The sequence below is a fragment of the Giraffa tippelskirchi genome, chromosome 2 (assembly GCF_054371585.1).
Source record: "Giraffa tippelskirchi isolate mGirTip1 chromosome 2, T2T-mGirTip1v1.2.pri, whole genome shotgun sequence".
NCBI lineage: Eukaryota > Metazoa > Chordata > Mammalia > Artiodactyla > Giraffidae > Giraffa > Giraffa tippelskirchi.
Window position 1 is genome coordinate 35277788 of NC_137276.1, and position 23432 is coordinate 35301219.

At 41.6% G+C, this 23432-nt stretch overlaps 1 protein-coding gene across 5 annotated transcripts in view; it reads left to right on the top strand.

The window, feature by feature from the left end:
• The window catches only part of MYOF (myoferlin), a 176378-nt gene that overhangs the window by 114255 nt on the left and 38691 nt on the right, over positions 1-23432 (top strand). For all 5 annotated transcript variants that reach the window (XM_081554035.1, XM_081554046.1, XM_081554058.1 and 2 more), the window contains 13 exons: positions 1346-1538; positions 3031-3186; positions 5870-6001; positions 7904-8067; positions 10860-10974; positions 12513-12618; positions 14030-14175; positions 16503-16676; positions 17695-17803; positions 19141-19218; positions 21949-22130; positions 22224-22382; positions 22508-22606. In XM_081554035.1, coding sequence (XP_081410161.1) covers positions 1346-1538; positions 3031-3186; positions 5870-6001; positions 7904-8067; positions 10860-10974; positions 12513-12618; positions 14030-14175; positions 16503-16676; positions 17695-17803; positions 19141-19218; positions 21949-22130; positions 22224-22382; positions 22508-22606 — 1813 coding nt within the window. The remainder of the gene's footprint in view (positions 1-1345; positions 1539-3030; positions 3187-5869; positions 6002-7903; positions 8068-10859; positions 10975-12512; positions 12619-14029; positions 14176-16502; positions 16677-17694; positions 17804-19140; positions 19219-21948; positions 22131-22223; positions 22383-22507; positions 22607-23432) is intronic.

The following is a 23432-nucleotide window of genomic DNA, read 5'->3' on the forward strand; positions in this document are numbered from 1 at the left end:
TCAGGGACTTAACCCTTCTAATGTATTGCTATAATTACCATTTCAGCCAAACAATAACATTTGGTAATACCTTTCATGTAGAAAATGCCTATGAATTTCAAGGCTTGTTGAGCAAAACACAAAAATATTTATTTATACTTTTTTTGAAGAATCAAATTAGATACATTTTAATTTTAGGAAATTTATGTTTAGGGAAGTCAGCTAGGATTTCCTTAAGAATCTTGGTGAAATTCTAACCAATGAAAGTTCTAGGTACAGACAGTGAGAGTAGAATTTCCTGAAACAGGTGACAACTTCACTTTGGCCCCATCAGCAACCCTGGTGAGAGGGAGGCCCTGGCAGAAAAAGGCTAATTCTGGCTCCAGCTTAGCTGTTCTCGTGGGAGCTTGACCTATACAAGGGGTTCTAGCCTTTTTAGGAGGAAATGGGCCCCTTTGATTATCTGATGAGATGACAGTGATAATGGCAACATCATTTAGACGGTGTGTGTGTGTGCGCGCGCACATGCATTCTCAGCCATGTCCACCTCTGTGACTCCACAGACTGTAGCCCACCAGGCTCCTCTGTCTATGGAATTCTCCTCACAAGAATACTGGAGTGGGTTGCCATACTCTGCAGTAGATGTTGCTCTAAAGGCTCGCCATATATTAATTTATTTACTTCTCACCACAACCCTAAAGGTAGATATTTTCCCACACTTGAGGATAGGAAAACAAAAGATTCAGTAACTGGTCCACATCACAGAAGTAGTAAATGATGGAGTCAGGACTTGTACTCAGATATTCTTCTCTAAAGCCTCTGGTTTTCATCATGATGCCATCTTTATCATGATGTCACACTGCATGTCAACCCATACAGACACTTTTCTTTATAAGTTCCAGGGAGTCACAGACCTCCATAGGCCCCCCCACAGACTACCTAAGAGGTGCATGGGCCCTAGGTTAAGAAGTCTTCTGCTAAGTTATCTCCAAATGTCCCTCGCTTCTTCATTTTGTGGGTCTGTACAGTGATCATAGGAAGCAAAAGAAGGGAAGGCCAGTTCCTCCCAGCTGTTGCTTCTGTTTCCATCTTCTTCCCAGTGATTGCACAGGCCTTGGGTCAAACTCAAGGAATTGCATTGGAATTTTCATCCCCCTGCATGCCCATGAGAGTTAGGAGAGTCTGTCTGGCAGGTCTGCTCTGCCAAAGCCATGTACATTTACCTTCAGCTTTAACGTGATCACTCTTGTAGAGTCTGTTAGGAACTTGGTGTGGTTTGCAAGATTGAAACCAATTATAAACGAATTTGATAGTTCTGAAATCTAATAAGCCATTCTGCATATCCTTTTTTGTTTTCCCTTTTTAGATACACGTTGCCTTTCACGGAAGGAAAACCTAATGTCACAGTTCTCGATACTCAGATCCGAAAGTTGCGATCCAGAGCTCTCTCTCAGATAAATGAGGCAGCTGTGAGGATGCAGTCTGAGGTCCCAGAGGTCAAGTCCACATTGGTGGAAATCGAGGACTGGCTTGATAAATTAATGCAGCTGACTGAGGAGGTGGGCTTTTAAACTTCATCTGATGTGGAAGCGGGATTCTGCAGAATGGCACCAGGGGTAGAGATGGTGTTGGGAACATCAACTACATTATCTTAGACATTGAGCAGATCTGAAGGATGATGAAATCAAGTAGTTATTGGACTGAGATGCTAATGGATAAATATCACTGAGGTCAGGGTAGAAGAATTTTGAGTTGGTTGTCCTGGAAAGATCTTCGTAATAGACACACTGTCATTGTCGTGGTACAATCAGAGAACATTTCAATTAGAGTGATACAGTAGTAGGTCTGTGTAGTACCTTTGGTTGGGATTGAGAAGACCTGGCTTTGAATCCTGGGTCTACCATGCATAACTTTGGGCAAGGTATTCAATCTCTCTAAGCCTCAGTTTTCCCATAGATTAAATGAAGAGAATTTCCCTGGTGGTTTAGTGGTTAAGAATCCACCTGCCAAGGGGACATGGGTTTGATCCCTGGTCCAGGAAGATTCCACATGCTTCAGAGCAACTCAGCCCACACTCCACAGCTACTGAGCCTGAGTGCCACAACCACTGAAGCCCATGCCCTCTAGAGCCCATGCTCCCCAACAGCACAACGAGAGAGGCCACCGCAATGAGAAGACCATGCACCACAACAAAGAGTAGCCCCTACTCACCCCAACTAGAGAAAAGCCTGCATGCCACAACGAGGACGCAGCACAACCAAAAATAAGAGAAAGACATATTTAAAATAAATAAATAAATGGGGAGAAAAGTAGTACTCAGTTTCCAGCACTGCTTAATGAAGTTAAAGAAGATGAAGAGTGAAAAGGCCTTAGCCCAGTGTGGGGCACACAGTGACTGCTGGATTAATGTTGGCTGCCACTGACCTCTGTGGGTTGGAAGAACAAGGGAGTAGGAGACCCCTCCCTGCTAACCTTCACAGATGGGGAGCTGGAGGGCAAGCTGTAATACATTTGTGAGTAGAGGTACATTTGAAAAACACATGTGATGACAGGAAATTTTTATTTTTCACTTTCTATGCTTTGTTACTTTCCAAGTTTTTTATGGTGAACTTATATCAGCTTTAAAATCAGAAAAAAAAGAGGTTTTAAATAACGAAGTTAATATTGCACATTTGGAAAATGTCGGATTTTGAGGTAGAGATGCTCTGTCTATGCCCTGTGAAATAGATGAAGCCTGTAACCCCTTGACTGCTGTGGACGTCTTTCTTCAAATGATGGGAGAGAGAAAAGGCGGTATTTCACACAGTTTCTCTGTCAAAAGGGCCTTTGGCAGGTGAAGGCCCTCTGCTTCCCTCTGTTCCCTTTGGCCAGTCACAGGCCAACAACCTGTGGTCCTAGAAGACAAGAGCCTCAAGAAATTTTGGCAGTGCCCTAAACACATTGTTTCTTTGATACACGGAGCCCTGAGGGTCCAGCCTGCAGGCTCTGTGGTGTTCCTGCATTTAGACTAACTCTAGCTTTGCTTCCTGTTCCATCCCCTCCTGTGACCAGCCTCAGAACAGCATGCCTGACATCATCATCTGGATGATCCGGGGAGAGAAAAGATTGGCCTATGCACGCATTCCCGCACATCAGGTTTTATACTCCACCAGCGGTGGGAATGCGTCTGGGAAGTACTGTGGGAAAACCCAGACCATCTTTCTGAAGGTATGGCTTCCTCACTATGTAACGTGAAGTACTTGAGTGCAAACCCCATGTTCCCAGGAAGGGCTGTTTTATAATTTGCCAGCCATTGAATGGCTAGGGTGATCCTGATCCATTTTAGCCTCTTCTGGTCCTTCCTCTAGGGTGGTAATTACCAGAGTGGCCTGGGGTCTGCTAGTTTCAATCAAGGACACTTCCATAAAGGTCTCTGTGACACCAATATTAATATGGCATTGTGAATGCTTTGCTTTCTGGCATGAATTTTCCACTTCTAATGTCTCTTGTGAGGCAATGCCACTCTTGCCTTCCCTAGTAGTGAGTGTTTGGGAAGCAGAAAAAAACAAAGATACTATAGGTAGTCCATGCAATCTATGCTCTAATCAAATGGGTCCTCAAATTGAAAAAATTTTGAGAATTACTACTTTAGGGTTGGGGTTCTGAACATATTTGGAGACATGGACTCCTCTAAGAATCTGATGAAAGCTACTGGCCCTGTCTTCCAAAATAACGCACATCTCAGATGCCTTCAACATTCTGCATCTGATTCAGGGGCTTCGTAGTACCCATCAGTTCATCCCAGGACTCTTGTGTTCATAAGGGAAATTCGTCCCAGAACTTCACTCGTGTGCATAAGAAGAACCAGAGGAGGTTGGGGATGGAAACAAAGAGATCCAAATAGTTGCCAGATACAAGTTTGACATCCCTCTTCCTTCCAGACTCTGCCTGAGTTCTTTAGAATATCAGGAACAGGGGAAAAATCAAGAGAGAGAAAAGCAGTCATGGGAGACTATTCCATTAAAATGAGGAGATATCTGCTAACTTTTAATAAATGCACTCTTTGCTCTTTAATCAAGAGGGTGAAAATAGAACCAAGGTGATTATCTTCTTTCAAGTGTCTCTTGGTGGAATAAATTTTACTTAAGATAGAACCACAATTATAATTGACCTCAGCACTGCATGGAAGCAAACTGATTAATAAATAAAACTTCACAGCGGGTGGGAGAAGAGGCAGAGTGGTATTCTCTGTATTGGGTTTTAGAACTCAGTGGATAAACAGCAAAATACTTTTAAGAGAATGTTGTATATATGTATTGATTTTGTTAATACTCATTATCCAGTTTAGGTAGTCATTTAAGTCATTGGTTTTTTGTTGTTGTTGGTCTTGAGACCTCTCTTCACTCTCAAAAAAAAAAAAAATCACTGGAGACCCCAAACAGCATTTGTGTACATGGTTCTATCTATCAATATTTACTGTAATAGAAATTAAAACTGACATTAAAAAGTATTTATCAATTTATTTTAAGATAACTATAATAAATGTATTACATGTTAACAAACTATATATTTTTATAAAATATAACTATTTCCTTTTAAAAATCAGAATGCTGAGTGATACTGTTTTGCATTTTTGCAAACCTGGCTTCACAGAAATATAACCAAATTCTCAAAATTGCTTCTACATTTAGTCGAATGCTCTGAGTTGCTTGGTTGAAGTGTATGAAAAGAATCTGACCTCATATTGTATGTATTTGGAAAAGGGTGGAGTATTTGAATAACTTTTACAGATAATTGTGGGTACTTATCTTTGATACAACACCAGACTCAAGTGGTAGCTTTTAAAAGATTAATTGCAATGTGGAATCTGAAACCATATCAGTGAACTTTTCATTCTCTGCTATATTAAAATCCATTGGTCTATCTTGTACTTTGAATGGTTCTTTTACCCATGCCTGATTTTTGCTACATAAAGCTTTCATCATGTGGAAAATATTCATTCACTGAGTTAGGCAAATCTTCCTAATGTTGACACGTTTCATCATACAATAAAAAGTCACATTAATGTCACTTATAATAAAAACTCTTACGTATTGGGACGCTATCAGGTTCACCCACTGAGGCAGAAACAAACTTTCCAAAATTCTAATTTTTAACTTGAAACCTTGAATTTTATCATTGGCAACAAAATACAGTCACTTATTGTCCTTGAAATGACAAGTTCACCTGTTTATGTTCAAAAAAACATTTGCCCCATATCCAAGTATGAATAACCATATTGGGCAGACAATTACTGTTTCAGAAAGAAAAGATATTCCATTTTTTAAAAAGTCTAGTTCAGTTCACAGCTTAATTGCATAAGAATCTTTTCTCAACACATATACAAATACACAGCAGAATTTCATCATACAAAATATTAAAAAGACATGTATTTGGATATCATGATTTAGGATTAGCCATTTTTACTGCTTTATCAAAGGAATTCATAAGTGAAACTGGCATTATGTTTTTCTCACTGAGAGTGATGAAGAAAACTATTACTACCAGTGCGGTTTGGTGTTGCTGCCTTGATTCCTGCTACAGAGCTTGGAGTTTTATCCACTCTTGCTTTTTGTTACCATCAGTGCAAATGTCAATACAGTGAAAAAAGCAAGTAGCATCCTACTATTAGTAGGAAAACAATTTTGACCTCATGAGCCTCCTGGAAAGATCTCAGGGACACCCAGGCGTTCCTGATTTAGTTGTTATTTTAATCTTTGTAGAAGGGTCATTTGGAAATATTTTAGCTGCACAAACAAAAATAGACAGTTGAAAACAATGACTAGATGTTCAGTCTACTTTTGTTTTCAGCTTAATATCACAGTCTGTGCTGTGCCTGGCATAACAGCTCATGTTATTATACATCTCACAGTATCCACAAGAAAAAAACAACGGACCAAAGGTGCCTGTGGAGTTGCGTGTGAACATCTGGCTGGGCTTAAGTGCTGTTGAGAAGAAGTTCAATAGTTTCGCAGAAGGAACATTCACCGTCTTTGCTGAAATGGTACATCATTATCTTTTCCTTTTTGTGGGGGAGCACTGTTACATTTCAATTCAGATGTCAAATCAACCACCAGCATAATTGCTAACTAAAATTCCATCCAACGGCCCTTCACTAAAGGGGTTGGGAATGATTGACTGGAGGTCTTTGTTGGGACACCCTAGTGTGATTCACACACAAGCACTCCAGGAGTGAATGCTTGAGAGGTGCCAACCTTGGGAAGCCTGCTTGGGGTCTGGAATGGTTGTTTTCTGCCATATAGCAAAGTGTCTGGAGCCTTTAAAACATAGAAGATTCATTCCTCAGAGGGGTTTGCCCAAGGGTAAAGAAAATGCTGCCTGAATACTTTAAAAACAGTAAGAGATAATTCGTAAATCCTTCACTGGGTTAAAAATCCACTTAGTTTATCCAAAGTCTCATTAGAGTTAAACCCTTGAAAACAACTTTCACAAGCTGTTACATCTAAAAGTGGAGTTAGTTGTATTTCTTTTATTCAAAGTGCTTATTGATATAAATGTATTAGATATAGTCAGTGGATGTCTCCTGACAATTTTCAGATGAGTTCCATTCTTTTACAGATGGGCCTTCATGCTCAAATAATTGAGGAGAAGACTATCTTCATTCTAACTAAATTGTAATTGTATTTCTGCTATACTATACCTGACTGCTGGTTCAGGATTGTAGCTCTGATCTTCTTGCTGGGCAAAAAAACCCATGGGCATCTTTTAGTTTTGCTTGTCTTTACCTGGCACATAGTAGGCTCCTGAAAGTGAAAGTGAAAGTCACTCAGTCATGTCCAACTCTTTGCGACCCCATGGACTATGCAGTCCATGGAATTCTCCAGGCCAGGATACTGGAGTGGGTAGCCTTTCCCTTCTCCAGGGGATCTTCCCAACCCAGGGATTGAACACAGGTCTCCTGCATTGCAGGCGGATTCTTTACCAGCTGAGCCACAGGGAAGCCCAAGAATACTGGAGTGGGTAGCCTATCCCTTCTCCAGAGGATCTTTCTGACCCAGGAATCAAACCGGGTCCCTCACCAGGCCCCTGCTCAAATGTCTCCCATCCTCCTTTAGCCAAAAAGTCCCCAGCTACTTATGTAACTCATGTTCTCAGTGAGCCCATCAGCAGACAAATGGAGATGTCAGCTCGGACCCAGAGACTCTCACCACTGGCAAATCTCAACCCTCTTTATGGTTTACATAGTGCAAAACCGACCAGATTGTAGATTTATAAATTCTAACTTAGAAAGGAATGCCCTATAAGCCTGGGTCTGCCATTGCCGCAAAACTTGCTTCCAGAAAGGTCTTGGCCTACTCACCATACTCAAGAAGCAATGAAGGCTCAGAACGTTTTGACCACATAGAGGCTGGGTACTAAAGGACCTTCATATTTCAGATGGGTCCTTTGTGCTGCCTAGAAAATGTACCATTAATTCTAATATTGTTTCTGTGGGGATAGGTGCCCCATGTTCTGGGCAGCTGACTTATAAATAAACTTTTAGAAGACTACATGTTCATAAATTGAGGACTTTTGTAGGTATCTAAAAGATTAGGTTCAGAGAACTATTTGGAGCCATTCAAAATAATGGTGGAAACAACTAGCATGATATATCAATGTCTACAAAGCACTTTCACAATCATTTGTATGTTTGAACTTCAGAATAATCCTATGATTAAGGGAGTATTAATCAGTTTACAGGTGAGAACACTGAGTCTTAGAAAGATGAATGATTTACCCAAGGTTGCATAATCAGTAATAGTCCAACTTAGGTCCATACCTTCTGAATATAAAGCTTTTTCACTTTTCCTCATTGTTTAGCCTAAGTCCTAGATGGACCTGAAAATTTATATGTTGGCTTTATTTCTTGCTCCCTGATTATGTTTCTCCAATTTCTTTTTAATAGTATGAAAATCAAGCTCTCATGTTTGGAAAATGGGGGACTTCCGGATTAGTGGGTCGTCATAAATTTTCTGATGTCACAGGAAAAATAAAACTCAAGAGGGAATTCTTTTTGCCTCCAAAAGGCTGGGAATGGGAAGGAGACTGGATAGTTGATCCTGAAAGAAGGTAAGTTCTCCATTTTCTGAGAAAAAAGGATGGTAATGGGGTCTTTCCTGAGAAACTGCTAAATGAATCTCCTCCATCATCATTCTTGATCAAATTTATATAACACTCGCTGAGCAGAAGTAAGTCCACAGAAACTCATAGAAGCTTGAATGATGTCATCAATGTCTCATAATGAAACAAAAACAAATATAAAAAAGCACTTGGTATTAACATAACTGAGAACTTATTACATGTGAATGTGTCAAGCAATGTGTCATTTTTTAAAAATCTGGATTGCAATCTTACAAGATAGGTACTGTCAAAAATCATGAAGAGCCTGAGATTTTTTATCTTCCTTGCAAGCTAGCTAGGTCACCTGCCACAATTTTGTGGATGTTGGCAGGACACTTTAGACTCCCAAAGCAGAGACAAAGGACCCACTGCAAAGAGCAGTACCAGAGTATCAATGTTTTCTCTCATTCTCTGAGCCCCAATTCCCACGAGTCGACAAAAAAGGGCCAGGTGACACTTATACATGAAGAGGATTGTGTAACAGTTAGGAATCCTGAGCTTAGGGCACCCAGATCATTTATAATGTGTAGTAAGCGTGCTGGCTCTTTGCTCTGGAGAGAAACACTGTATCTTTTGAGGTTGTTCCTCATATAAACATCCTTGAAAAGATAGTCTGTAACAAAAGTTGTGGAGCCTATGTTTAGAAATGCAAGACACACACAAAGATTGATCTCCCAACAAAAAAACAGTGTTATCTCCACTTTAAAGATGAAACAGACCTGGAGAGACTAAGTCAGTTGTCCAAAGGCATACAGACTGTGGCTGAGTGGTATAGATAGGGCTGGAAGCCAAGTCTAGCCTGGGTGCCAAAAGCAGTTCTCAACAAATATGCTGGAAGGTCTACAGAAAACAGATGCTGCTGCTGCTAAGTCGCTTCAGTCGTGTCCGACTCTGTGCGACCCCGTAGACGGCAGCCCACCAGGCTCTACCGTCCCTGGGATTCTCCAGGCAAGAACACTGGAGTGGGTTGCCATTTCGTTCTCCAATGCATGAAAGGGAAAAGTGAAAATGAAGTCACTCAGTCGTGTCCGACTCTTCAAGACCCCATGGACTGCAGCCTACCAGGCTCCTCCGTCCATGGGATTTTCCAAGCAAGAGTACTGGAGTGGGTTGCCATTGCCTTCTCCGCAGAAAACAGATGGCCCACTTTAAATGGGTGAGTTGTATGGTATATGAGTTACATCTCAGAGGCTATTATTCAAAAGAAAGAAACAGTAGAGGGGGCAAGTATGTGTCCCCTGGAGTCTGGAGGAAACCAAAGGGTGGTTTCTGAGTATTGCTAAAAGCTTTGGAGCCAGAACACCCTCCTCTTTCCACCTCAGGACAGCATACTTACTTTTGGAGGAAACAAGCTTGTGAAGTTGGAGTTGAAGACCTCAAGCTAGAGTTTGTTCTCTCTGTCCACATTTGCTTCCTATAAGTGCACAGGATTAGGGAAGGAGGGAAAGAAGTGTGCTGGGGTCTGGTCTGTTAAGTATTTGCATACAATTACTTTTAACCCGTGACAGGCTTCCCTTGTGGCTCATGTGGTAAAGAGTCTGCCTGCAATGTGGGAGACCTGGGTTTGAACCCTGGTTTGGGAAGATCTCTTGGAGACGGGAAAGGCTACCCGCTCCAGTATTCTGGCCTGGAGAATTCCATGGACTGGGTCGCAAAGAGTCAGACATGACTGAGGGACTTTCACTTTTACTTTTAACCTAAGATGGCCTTTTTTGGGTAGAATTGGGGTTGCTGGTGAGAAGAAAGGAAATGGGATTTGAATTAGAAGGAAGGAAGGAAGGAAGGAAGGTTAGTAAGGACTGGAAAAGGCCAGGGGAACTGAAACTGGAAAAGCTGAAGGTCAGAGCCTGTCAGAGCTGGATGGGACCCCAGAAGCAGCAGTCAGAGAAGTGATGGAGAAGCCCAATTTATACGAAGGGTGGGAACTTTTTGTTTTCTGATTTCCCTCCAGCACTTGATTCTAGGGGAGGATACAGCAGGGAAAAGATGTAGAGACAGTAAAAGGAAAAAAGAAACCTCAGTTGAGCAGATACCTGGCAGAAAACTTAAGCCGAAGTTGGAACCTCTGTACTTTCCTCTGTGGGTTGTTCCAAATCCAGGAGAAAAGTTGGCATGACAGGGAGGCAATATAGATTTCTCAACTGGCCAAATAGACCATAGAGTCTAAAATGACCTGGTTTGGCTGCCATTCCTACCAAGGAACTATCCAGAAAATGTAAACCCTCCCTTCAGTTTGTGTTACCTAGACCAAGCAAACCCCGAGGGAAAGGTTTCCACACTTGGCCCATGAAACCGTCTCCATTCCATTTTTAAAACAGGAAGAAAGAAGGAAGATGACTCTCTGTTCTTTTGAACTGTTAGCCAAGAGTCAGGCTGAGAAAAAGCTGAAGGGCCCTGACCTGACCCAGAAACAGAAGCCAGGTCCCTAGAAGAAGCTGCCCACAACGGCAGTTTTCCCAGTCCCCACCCTAATTACTGAGCAGGAGCAACGCTGCTAATTTGAGACATTCTCTGTAATTTAGGTCTCCTTGTTCCAGCCGCCCTTCTTCAAAGGAATGTCAAAAGCTATTAGTACAAAAAGGAGTTTGGAGTGGGGAACCCAATAGGGTAAGGGCGAGGAAGGAACAGGGGGCCACCCCAGGGGTGTAGATGTTTTCCGGCCATTGGAAATAGCTGGGGTGGTCAGCGACCACCTTTTGCTAAGGTTTCTCCTTTGGTAACACGAGCCTCTTCGCCCACAGCTTGCTGACCGAGGCGGATGCGGGTCACACAGAGTTCACGGATGAAGTGTACCAGAACGAGAGTCGCTACCCCGGGGGCGAGTGGAAGCCAGCGGAGGACACCTACACAGATGCGGTGAGAGCACCTCTCCTAAGCTCACACAGGAGACACCATCGCCAAGCACAAGGCGGGGCTCCCCGGCTCTTCTGCCCCGTTTTGTGTTCTGAACCGTCTTCCCTTTATAACTTAAGCCTCCAAAGCACATCCATAATTATTTCCTATAGAAAAGACATGGAGCCTATTTAAACTAGATATTGGGACACGGACACCAAGATCCCCTGGAGAAGGGAAAGTCTATCCACTCCAGTATTCTGGCCTGGAGAATTGGGTGGACTGTATAGTCAATGGCGTCGCAAAGAGTTGGATAGGACTAAGCGACTGTCACTTTCACTTTCAAAGTCTGGGTTGTGCAGTTGTATTTTTTTACTATATTATGTAACTAGTTTTTAAAATCATAAATCGAATTCTCGTGTCTTTAGAATAGTCAAACAGCATAAAAGGAAATATTCTCCCTGATTCATATCCCCTGCTCTGAGATAACCGCTGAACCACTGATAGCAATTTTCTGTTCCTATACAATAACTTCTTTTTTTACCCATCTGAATAGAATTGTGTTACAGGCACAGTTCCACAACTTGTATTTTTCACATAATGTATATTGGATATCTTGAGTTTTTTAAAAAATTTCTTCAGAGTGTTTGATTATATGCACCCCTCTATAATTTAACTGATCCTCTCTTTGACATTTAGGTTGGTTTTTTTTTTTTTTTTACAGTCTTTGTTTTTTATAAGTAATGTGACGATGAACATCCTTCTACATACATTCTTATTCACTTAGGAAAGTTTGCCTGTAGGAGAAGTCCCTGGCTTGGTCAAGGTTTCAGTGCATACAAAATTTTGACAAATATTGGCAAATCACTTTCAAAGAAGCTGTACAAATTTATATTTCCAGCAACAGAAGAGAGGACTTTTTTTTCTAGACACACACCATCCCACTTTAACATCTTTGTCAGTACATGAATAGATGGTCTCCTGTTGTTCACTTTTCACACTCTTAAAGTGAAGCTGTTTTTCTGTGTTTATCTCCTTTATTTCATTTACTATGTGGTTCTTTTTCATACTTCTATCAGTTTTAATACAGAACTTGTCAATATTTTCACATAAACTCAGCTCAGTCTTACATGATTAGCATCTACCGCTTCCTATAGCATTACTCGGTATTTGGAAACACCTATTTTTCATGCTCCGTCCATCTCTGATGGGTTCTTTGCAACATAACCCCTCGTAAGAGTTGCATCATTTCATAATATTAAGTTGAATTATATGAAATTGCTGATCTTTGACCATTTTTAACCTACAAAAAACAGTTTCCTGTGGTTTAACATAACATATCCCTTAATAGTAGAAACAAAGTATTCTTTTAACAACTAGTTACTGTTTAGCAATTGTGTATAGATTAGGAATTCTTCTGAAACGATTGCCTATGAAGGTATCAAATTAGCATGTGAATCTATAGTTAAGTGTAAGGAATCCTATCTCACATTTGCCTCTTATTTAACACTGTGGCTTCTTTCTCTTTATTTGTTGTTTTTATTTGTTTGTTTTTTGTAAAGAACGGCGATAAAGCAGCATCACCGAGCGAGCTCACTTGCCCTCCAGGCTGGGAATGGGAGGATGATGCATGGGTCTATGACATTAATCGTGCAGTGGATGAGAGAGGTAACATTTCAGACCTATTACCCGACCAGGGGCTCTCCAACAATGCCTTGGTTAAAGTCAAGTTTCCTTGGGAGGGAAGAGTCTCCCATCTTCTGGTCTAAGACAAGAGGGAATCAGGTGATGTTACCTGTGACTATTTAGATGCAGAATCTGGAAGACAAGCAGGTACCTGGACAAGGGCAGGGTGTTGTTAGGCTGTCAAGATACAAGGTGACAGGCTCCCAGGTAACTGGACTTCGAGATGCCAGGGATCCAGTGAGAATTTGGGAGGGGATTGGAGTTTCGAGTTTCTCTATTCTAACCACACCATACCCTCCCTGGGAACATCACACTAACTCAGGAGCCCCCTAGTTCGGAAAGAAGAACTGCAGAATGCCTTAAAAGTCACCCTATTCAGCAGTAAGATAGATTATTGACATAGCTTCTGGTAATGATGCTTATCCTTTTCTATGGCTAGAAATCTAACATTAAATGGAACTAAAACATTTAGAATTGTCCAAAGAGAAAATTTGATTTTTAAATTTCTTCTGAAGGACTAGTACACAGAAAGAGCTACCATTAATAAGGACGATTTGAAATAGGTTATAAGTTTCTTGATCTGGATGCATACACCAGCCCTTCTAATAATAGTTAACATTGTTGGAGTGCAAACTGTGTGCTGATCATGGTCCTCATGCTTTGCTTGCATTATTTTGATTCATTCTTTTGAAAAAGGTATATTTTACCTTTATGCTGGGGACATTTGGCCCCCAGCAGATTTACCAACTTGCAAGAAAGTTTTTAAGTAAACAGCCCACACATGGCGATGCTGGGATTTGAACCCAGTCTGTTACTACACAGGCCATGCCCTCTATCACTGTTCCCAAATGCCTCTCATAGTGGGCTTTATTCTTGTGTGAGTGCATGCTCAGTTGTGTCTGACTCTGTGCAACCCCATGGACTATAGCCCACCAGGCTCCTCTGTCCTTGGGATTCTCCAGGCAAGAATACTGGAGTGGGTTGTAATGCCCTCCTCCAGGGATCTTCCCAACCCAGGGGGTCGAACCTGCGTCTCCTCTGCCTCCATGCATTGGCAGGTTCTTTACTACTGAGCCACCTGGGAAGCCCCACTTTATTCTTAGATGCATTCAATTTCCATGAATGATGGAAAGTATAAACATGAAGGTGAACCCCATGGCCACAAAGGAAGCTTCTTGAGGAAGAATCCAGGGGAATATGGCTGTATTCTGTTTGGCGGATTGCACAAGAGTGAAAGGAGCAGTGGCATTCAGTCAGGACAGTGGAGAATGTTGGGAGGGGGACAGAGTGACTGGGTGTTTCCTGGAACTTTATTTAACTTTAGTGCCAAACTTTATTTGGCAACCTGGCAAGTGCATCTCTTTTGGATAAACATCCACCAACTCTGTTTCAGGCTGGGAGTATGGAATTACCATTCCTCCTGATAATAAGCCCAAATCCTGGGTCGCAGCAGAAAAAATGTATCATACTCATAGACGCCGAAGGCTGGTCCGAAAACGCAAGAAAGATTTAACACAATCCACTTCGAGTACCGCAAGGGTAAGAGGAGCAGTGGGAGGGAGCGGGTGGCTCTCACTCAGAACCACAGTTAATCCGGCTGTTTCTACAGAAACCATTTGCCTGAGAACCCTGCTCAAGGTTCTAAAAGTGTGCCCCCACCTCTAACCTACTGATTGAGGAACTCTGAGGGTAAGCCCAGCATTCTATGTTTCAACAACTAAGTCTTCCAAGTGATTCTGAAGCAGACTAAGTAATGAGAACCACTCAAGAGGCACTAATAGAAGCAGAAATTATTTTGGTAGCATATTGTAGTAGTGGCAGTGGCTCAGGACTTGGAACAAGACATCTAAAGATTCAAATCCTGGCTTTATCTCCTTTCTCATCTGCAAAATGGGTATAATATCACGCATCTAATTAGGGTATTATAAGCTTAAATGGAATAATAATAAATTGAGTGGAACAATAATACTAATAACAATAGTAAGTGGTATGTTTTGTGTGCCTTCTGTGATGGCAAGCACTGAACATATATCATCTCTAATCCACAAAATCTGCATTTCATCCTCATTTTACAGACAGTCCTCACAGAGGTTAAATGGATTTGCTTCAGGCTACCCACGTAGCTCAGTCGGTAAAGAATCTGCCTGCAATGCAGGAGACCTGGGTTTGATTCCTGGGTCAGGAAAGATCCCCTGGAGAAGGAAATGGCAACCCACTCCAGTATTCTTGCCTGGGAAATCCCATGGACAAAGGAGCCTGGCGGGCTATAGTCCATGTGTTCATGAGAGTCAGACACAACTTAGCAACTAAACCACCACCACACGTCTAGTAAGTGATAGAGGGAACTCAGGCTAAGCTCATTCTAAATTGGAACTCTTTATATTCCACAAAGTGCCTGACTTACAGTAGATGTGATGAAGTGGCTTTTTATTAACCAGTGAGTTTCTCAGTTCTTCTGTGCTTCCAAAGATGGAACCATTCTCATCTTCTTATCGTATCTTTTCTGCTAGCTCAGGATCTTGTTCCTAATAAATAATGGAGTAGAATGAATGAGCTGATGAATGTTTGTTTTGCAATCAGCCCTATCCTGATGGGGTGAGAAATTTCTAGAGGCACTTTGACTCCCTTCTTCCAGATGAGAGTGCCAAGGTGAGGTGGAAAGATCACTGAGCAAGTCAGAAGACCAGAAACGTGGCCCAGTTCTACCAAAGAGTATTGTTGAGAGACTTTGATCACGTTCCCCAACCTGCCTCACTCCTGGCTTCATGAAATATTTCTGTACCACTAGTAACACTGCTAGAGGGTTAATTACAAGATCTTCCTGGACCTGGATTTTCTGTTTATTCAAAGTTGAAAAAAATAGCCCCTACATTGATAACCTACATGAAGCTCTTATTTCTGAAATCATATATATTATTCAGTATTATTTTACATCTACTAAATCTAGTCACACTTTTAAGATATTTATGTAAAATTTCTACCACTGAAATGTCAGCTACAGGAGGGCAAGGACCCCATCTCTTTCTTCACTGCTTCCTCAGCTCTTAACTCAGTACTGCATGGTAGGCACTTACATTTGCTGAATGAATTGAAGAAAACACTGAAAACTGAGATAATTAAGTAGAAATAGTTTTTAAGATAAAAACTACCTTAGTCATTATAGTAGTTATTCTAGAAGTAGTATACCGTGATTTACTTATTAGCTATAGAAGTTTTTATCTTAAACGCTTAAACCCTGGGGAGGGTGGCATCATTTCTTCCCTCCATATGTAAAGTGAAATAATAATGTTTTCCTAACTATATCACAATAGCAGTGTGCTTGTAAGCTAATGAAGTGAGAAAATAAAAAGCAATTTGCGAAAGAATCCATTTGATTTACCCCTCCCCTCATACCCCACCCCATCCCTGCTACCAAGTCTAAATAAGGGGCTCGTGATGATACAGCCATCACCTTGGCAAAATCTCATTTCACCTCAGTTGCTGCTGTTCTCTCTGCATCCCCATGGTCCATCAGCTCTGTAAGGGCAGAGAACCTGTCTATTATTTTTTTCGTATTTTATTTATTTATTTGGCTGTGTCGATTCTTAGTTGTATCACGCAGGATCTTTTGTTGTGGCACACAAGGGCACACAGGGATCGAACCCACATCCTCTGCATTGCAAGGCAGCTTCTTAACCACTGGACCACCAGGGAAGTCCTGAGCCTGTCTATTTTGTTCTCTGTTGTACCCTGGCTTCTAGCACAGTGCTTTGGCCCAGAGTAGACTTTTGATACGTATTTGTTGATTGATCAGGTAAACTGCTTTATCAATATAAGAAACATTGTTGTGGTGATGATTATTGTTAAATGTTTTACCTCTGTTTTAGGCCATGGCAGAATTTGAAGACCGGGAGGGCTGGGAATACGCTTCTCTAATTGGCTGGAAATTTCACTGGAAACAGCGTGGCTCAGATACCTTTCGCCGTAGACGCTGGAGGAGAAAAATGGCTCCTTCAGAAACACATGGTGCAGCTGCCATCTTTAAACTTGAAGGGGCCCTTGTAAGTAGTAAATAGCCAAAATTCAAATTATATTCACAGAGGGAAGACACATGCGTGTTGGATATAAGGCCACCGACTCCACTACTGTAAGACTGCACCGAATTTGGTAGAAAGCCACACATCGTAGGTGCTCAGCAATGTAGAATAAATAGACCGTTGACACATGGAAGGTTCTAAGAAACCCGTTTAATATTGGTTCACCTAGCCTTTTCTTCAAGTGTATCTGTTCCGAAGCCTTTGCTGTGGGTGACGTCTATTAATATTCCAAGCTTAGGTTCTTTGGGTCATACTCTGGAAACTACAACTGTTCAACAAGCCAAGAAAGTTAAATATACAGGTGTGAGGGGAAGGAAAACAGAAAGATGGCTCAGAAGATCACAGAACATTTCACACAGAAGCACAATAGAAAAGCAGGGAGGGAAAAAGCAGAATGGTAGAAGGAATGAATGAAGAAAATGATGGTGATTGATTTAAACCAGTGTGGTGGTCAGGGACCATTTTTGGAAATTTGTGTGTGGACACAACCTATTTTTGTATTTCTACACACTTACCTTTCTCTGTTCTTCCTCCACCACTTTTTCTTCCTCTCTTCCTCCTAATACTCTTACATATCCTTTATGCTTTCCTCCCCCTACCCCCCAGAGCTTCCCTGGTGGATCAGATGATAAAGAATCCACCTCTAATGTGGGAGACCTGGGTTCAATCCCTCCAGTATTCTGGCCTGGAAAAGTCCATGGACTGTACAGTCCATGGGGTCAAAAAGAATCAGACTGAGCGACTTTCACTTTTCTTTCCCCCACCCCTCCACCCCCAACGAGTAGGGTTTGGTAAACCTGGTCTTGAGATAGAAAGGCTGGCTTTAGCTTTCCACTCTGTCGCTATGCTGGGCTTCATTCATTTTTAAAGATGGAATGATTGGATTAAAAAAAACTCTTAAAATTAACCATTCCATTTGTTTCTAATTCTTACCTCTTCATTTTTAGACATTACTAATTGGTTTTCCTGCCTCTTATTTTAGGGCGCAGACACTACCGAGGATGGAGAGGAAAAGAGCGTAGAAAAACAGAAGCACAGTGCCACCACAGTATTTGGAGCAAACACTCCCATTGTTTCCTGTAATTTTGACAGTAAGTTTTAAACATATATTTGTGAACTTCACTTCTATGACTTTTATCTCAGGATAACTATGAATCACCAAACGTGATTTTTAAAAAATCCTTTTGTGTAAATGTGACTTGCATTTCCATCACATCATGAATGTGATTTTTTAAAATACAGTTTTAATAACTATATTTGGGGTAGAGGGTGGTTAAATATTTAATCTTAACATAACCTGTCTGATATTTACTCATTCTATCAAGATCCCTCCAAAGATTATTTTAATTACAGAAAAAGTTCAAAAAGTTAAGGTTGGTTTTAGTGATAACCTTCAGGAATTTTGGTATGAAGCAGACCTACTCTGTAATAATAATAGCAAATACTCATATATTAGTCTTAGCATGTGCCAGGTACTGTGCATATATTATCTCATTTAATTTTGATAACAACCCTAGAAGGTAGGTACCATTATTGTTCCCAATTTCACAGGAAGAAATCAAATACAGAAAGATTAAATTATTTGACCAAGATCTTGTAGCTTGTAGGCACTAGAGATCAAATTTGAACTGAAGTAGTCTGGTTCCTAGCATTTGGTAGTGAATCACAATACTCTGAAAGTGTTAGTCGCTCAGTCCTGTCTGACTCTTTGCAATCCCGTGGACTGTAGCCCCCCAGGTTCCTCTGTCCATGGAATTCTCCAGGCAAGAATACTGGAGTGGGTAGCCCTTCCCTTCTCCAGGGAATCTTCCCGACCCAGGGATTGAATCTGGATCTCCTGTACTGCAAGCAGACTCTTTACTGTATGAGCCACCAGAGAAGCCCAGAATCGGTGTAGTGAATCACAGTACTCGACTGCTTCTCAAGTTATGTGTGTTTGCAGGGGCAGGGTGGGGTAGCGGTGTAGTGGGGAGGATCATTTATGCATTAAAATGATAATGAGAAGAAGTACAAAGTCTTTGAAATAGCAAAGAAAAACTTAACAGATAATTGTTTCCTAGATCTGGTGCTGAAATGGTATAGAAAGCCCTATTTCAGTAACTCCTAGAGACCCAGTGTCATTTTAAAGGTCAGCAATGACAAGTAATACCCTAAATCCAGGTAGTTTATACCAGGAGTACACTGTCCTGATTGACACACTTGCAATGAACTTCCTGTGGCATTTTTACAATGCTTCATTTTGCAGGAAACAGAACTACCTTGGAAGACACATCGTCACCGTTGTATACCTTCTATACATACAATATAAATTGTGGGGAAATGGATTTGGGTAACCCATTTGTCTGAAACATATATTATCTCCAAATAGAAAAATAGCAGTTTACAGTGTTCTCTTTCTGATAAGTAACCTCCATCCCGTTCTTTTTAGGAGTCTACGTTTACCACCTGCGCTGCTATATCTATCAAGCCAGAAACCTCATGGCTCTAGACAAGGATAGCTTTTCAGGTAAAGAAAAAAAAAAACTTCATCTCACATGTTATTACACAGCAGGCTAGCTTGATTCTACTCTTCATCAAGTGGATGCTTTCAGTTATTTTGCACAACAACAAAAAGCTTTTCCTTATTGAGAGCAAGTAGTTTGATATGCATGAAGTCAATGGCTCAGTCATTAGACAATGGCTGGGTATGTTGAGCACAGCTGCTGAGTGCTGGAGAAGATATGTGGTCTTTTAATACTAATAATCATTAATGATTAAGTGATGAAAAACACCAAGAAGAAAAGTAGTTTCTGCTCTCTTGTTTATACTTACAGCTCTCTTTTTACCCCAGAATGCTTGGGTTGGTTGGTAAGTCAGCACATTTATATATATATAAGTATTTTTTGTAGCTCTCTAAGTTGACAAAATGATTACCACTAGTTCACCCATTTCCCTACTTTGGAGTCCATCTTGATGACCTCTGCTGCCTGCTCCCCAAATTTCCAGCACCAACAAACCATGAGACTTCATCACCCCTCACACTGACACCCCCTCTAGTTTTGCTGCCTTTGGACTGGTTCTCAGAGGAAGGTTCTGGGTGTCTGCTGCTTGGGAATTTGTGTGCGGTTGCTGGTGGGACCATAACTAGTTCCTGGGCTCCCTGGGCTAGCGTTGTTGTTGTTGTTCAGTTGCTCAGTCGTGTCTGACATTTTGTGACCTCGTGGACAGCAGCACACTCGTCTTCCCTATCCTTCACTATCTTCTGGAGTTGGCTCAAACTCATGTCCATTGTGCTGATGATGCCACCCAACCATCTCATTCCCTGTTGCCCCCTTCTCTTCCTGCCCTCAATTTTTCCCAGCATCAGGGTCTTTTCCAGTGAGTCAGCTCTTCACATCAGATGGCTTCACCTTCAACATCGGTCCTTCCAATGACTATTCAGGGTTAATTTCCTTTAGGATTGGCTGGTTTGATTTCCTTGCTGTCCAAGGGACTCTTAAGAGTCTTCTCCAGCACCACAATTAGAAAGCATCAATTCTTCTGTGCTCAGCCTTCTTTTATGGTCCAACTCTGATATCTGTATATGACTACTTGGAAAACCATAGCTTTGACTATAGGGACCTTTGTAGGCAAAGGGATGTCTCGGCTTTTTAATATTGTCTAGGTTTGTCATAGCTTTTCTTTCAAGGAGCAAGCATCTTTTAATTTCCTTGAGCTATAGGAGGAGCATTCCACTTCAGGACCTGCAGGCCAGCAGAGTGTCCCTTATGGAACCAGCTCTAGGACCAGTTGCCTGACACTCTGGCATGCTCACATAAATTGTGAGGTGTGTTCTGAGCACTAATATTAGCCAATATTTGTGAATGGTTTCCTTTTCTGACAAATTAAAGCAGATTTAAGGTTATCTCTAATACGGCTCCAGAATGGTTTTTGAAGACATTTTTGAATATTCACCACCAGGGGGCACTCAATCATTGCAAGTCAAAGTTCTTTTCTTGACTAAAGTTGCGTACAGCTCGAAGCACATGCCTTGCAGTTTGAAACAGAAGGTATACCATCAGGATAAAAGCAAGGAATCCCATTCATAAGATGCTGCAATGCTAACAGCCAGGCATCCTTTCAGCTTGTGCAAAATCTTCAAGTTAGACAGCAGGGTATTGCTCAGATAGGTCAGCTCCCAGGCAGTTGTAAAAGGTTTGGTGAAATTATTAAGCATGAGGAGAAGTGGATTACTTCTTCTTTTTTTTTTTTTTAATATTTCTTAGCTGTCCCATGGACGGAGGAGCCTGGTAGGCTACAGTCCATGGGGTCGCTAAGAGTTGGATACGACTGAGCGACTTCACTTTCACTTTTCCCTTTCATGCACTGGAGAAGGAAATGGCAACCCACTCCAGTGTTCTTGCCTGGAGAATCCCGGGGACGGTGGAGCCTGGTGGGCTGCTGTCTATGGGGTCGCACAGAGTCGGACACGACTGAAGCGACTTAGCAGCAGCAGCTGTTTTCAGCAGTACTGAGGTATAGTTGACAGTTTAAAGTGAACAATGTGATGATTTGACATATGTACACCTAGTGAAAGGATTCCCACAATTGAGTGAACATATTCATCGTCTCTCAAATTTACGTTTTGTGAGTTGGTGCAAACACTTCAGTTGTACTTTCTTAGCAGATTTCAGTTATACAAAAAGTATTAACTGTAGTCATCATGTTATCCATTGGATCCTCAGACCTTATTCATCTTGCAGGTGAAGTTTATACTCTTTAATTCACGTCATTTCGCCTGCCCCCAGCCACCTCTGGGACCACCATTTTCCTCTCTGTTTCTCTGAGTTAAGACTGTTTTGTTTGTTTGTTTCACATATAAATGATACCCTGTAGTATTTGTCTTTCTGTGTCTGGCTTATTTCACTTCAGCCCTGCAGGTTCATGCATGTTGTCACAAATGGCAGAATTTCCTTCTTTTTTAAGGCTGAATTATATTTTATTGTATGTATGTATCTACCTATATAGATAGATATTTTTTATTCATTCATCTATAGTTTGCCTTTCATTTTGTTGGTGATTCACCTTGTTGCATAGAAACCTTTTTAGTTTGAGGTAATTCCATTTGTATATTTTTGCTTTTGTTGCCTTTGTTGTGTCAAATTAAAAACCCATGTCCAAGTCAGTGTCAAGGAGCCTACCCCTATGTTTTCTTCCGCGAGTTCTATGGTTTCAGACCTCAGCCATGGCCCACTGTTACTCTCTTTTTCTGTTTTAGATCCATATGCTCATGTCTCCTTTCTTCATCGAAGCAAAACCACTGAGATCATCCACTCAACTCTGAATCCCACATGGGACCAAACGATTATATTCGATGAAATTGAAATTTATGGGGAACCCCAAACCATCCTACAGAACCCACCCAAGGTTATCATCGAACTTTTTGACAATGACCAAGTGGTAGGTAATTTAGCATTTCTAAGATAATTTAGGGAATGATGGAGATTTATAAGGACGATTGTCAGAGAATTTCAGGATTGCTTTTTTCTCTAGGGCAAAGATGAATTTTTAGGACGAAGCATGTGCTCTCCTCTGGTGAAACTAGACTCAGAAATGGACATCACTCCCAAACTTCTCTGGTACCCAGTGATGAATGGAGACAAAACCTGTGGGGATGTCCTTGTAACTGCAGAGTTGATCCTGAGGCACAAGGTACTTAATGAGTTCTCACTCATACATTTTTTTCAGAGTAGCCAATTAAAACACTTGTTAACAACTCCAGGCACTGTTTACTTGAACCAAAGGGAGGCATTGACTTTTCCGTGTTTGTTTCACAGGATGGCTCCAACCTTCCCATTCTTCCCTCGCAAAGGGCACCAAATCTGTACATGGTCCCCCAGGGCATCAGGCCTGTGGTTCAGCTCACTGCCATTGAGGTATGCTGCTTGCTCTGTTTTATTGGTCAGATCAAATGGATGTGGCCACCGAATTGGAATCTTTTGTATAGGAATGGAATCTTGCTGTGTCTTGTCTTGCTGTCCTCAACTTCCTTTAGAATTTGTCCACAAAACAGAAATATTCATGGAAAATAGAATACTCATCAAAGCAATAAAAACAAGTCAATCCCAGTATTGCTGAGGGAATTTAGAATTCCCATTTACTGGGAGCCAGTGGATTTCTAAGTTTCCCAGGTCAGCTGGAGAACTGGGAGAGAGGAGATGGACTCTAGCAGCATGTCTGTGTGTCCTGAGAAAAGGGGACCTGAGGGGGAGGCGGAGGGAGGGATGGGAAGAATGGGAAATGGTGACGTGTCGGACAGTCTGAGCAGATACAGGCAGAGGGAACTTGATGGACAGCATCCTGCCTACTAGTGAGGGCTCTCCGTTTGTCCAGTAACAACCTGTTACCTGGAGGTTTCCATCCTTGGGCTGTCTTGCTAATAAGACTGAGACAGATGACTTTAAACTATAGCTCTTATGTTTGAATAAATGCCTGCAGGTCAGACTCGGTGTTAAGAGTTTTACAGTTGATCCTCAGAATAACCCTATGATGGGGAATACTCTCAGCTCCTTTTGTAGCTGAGCCAGAGAGGTTACTAACTTGCCAGAGTTCTCAGAGCTGTGGCGCAGCCGGGATTTGATCTGTGCGCTCTTATCTGCTCTGCTCTTTTATCGGCTCAGATAAGGGAAGAAAATGGGCAAAAACGCTTTCTCTGCCTGACCTCCAGGCTTTCTAGAATAACATTCTCAGAGATCTGAGGCA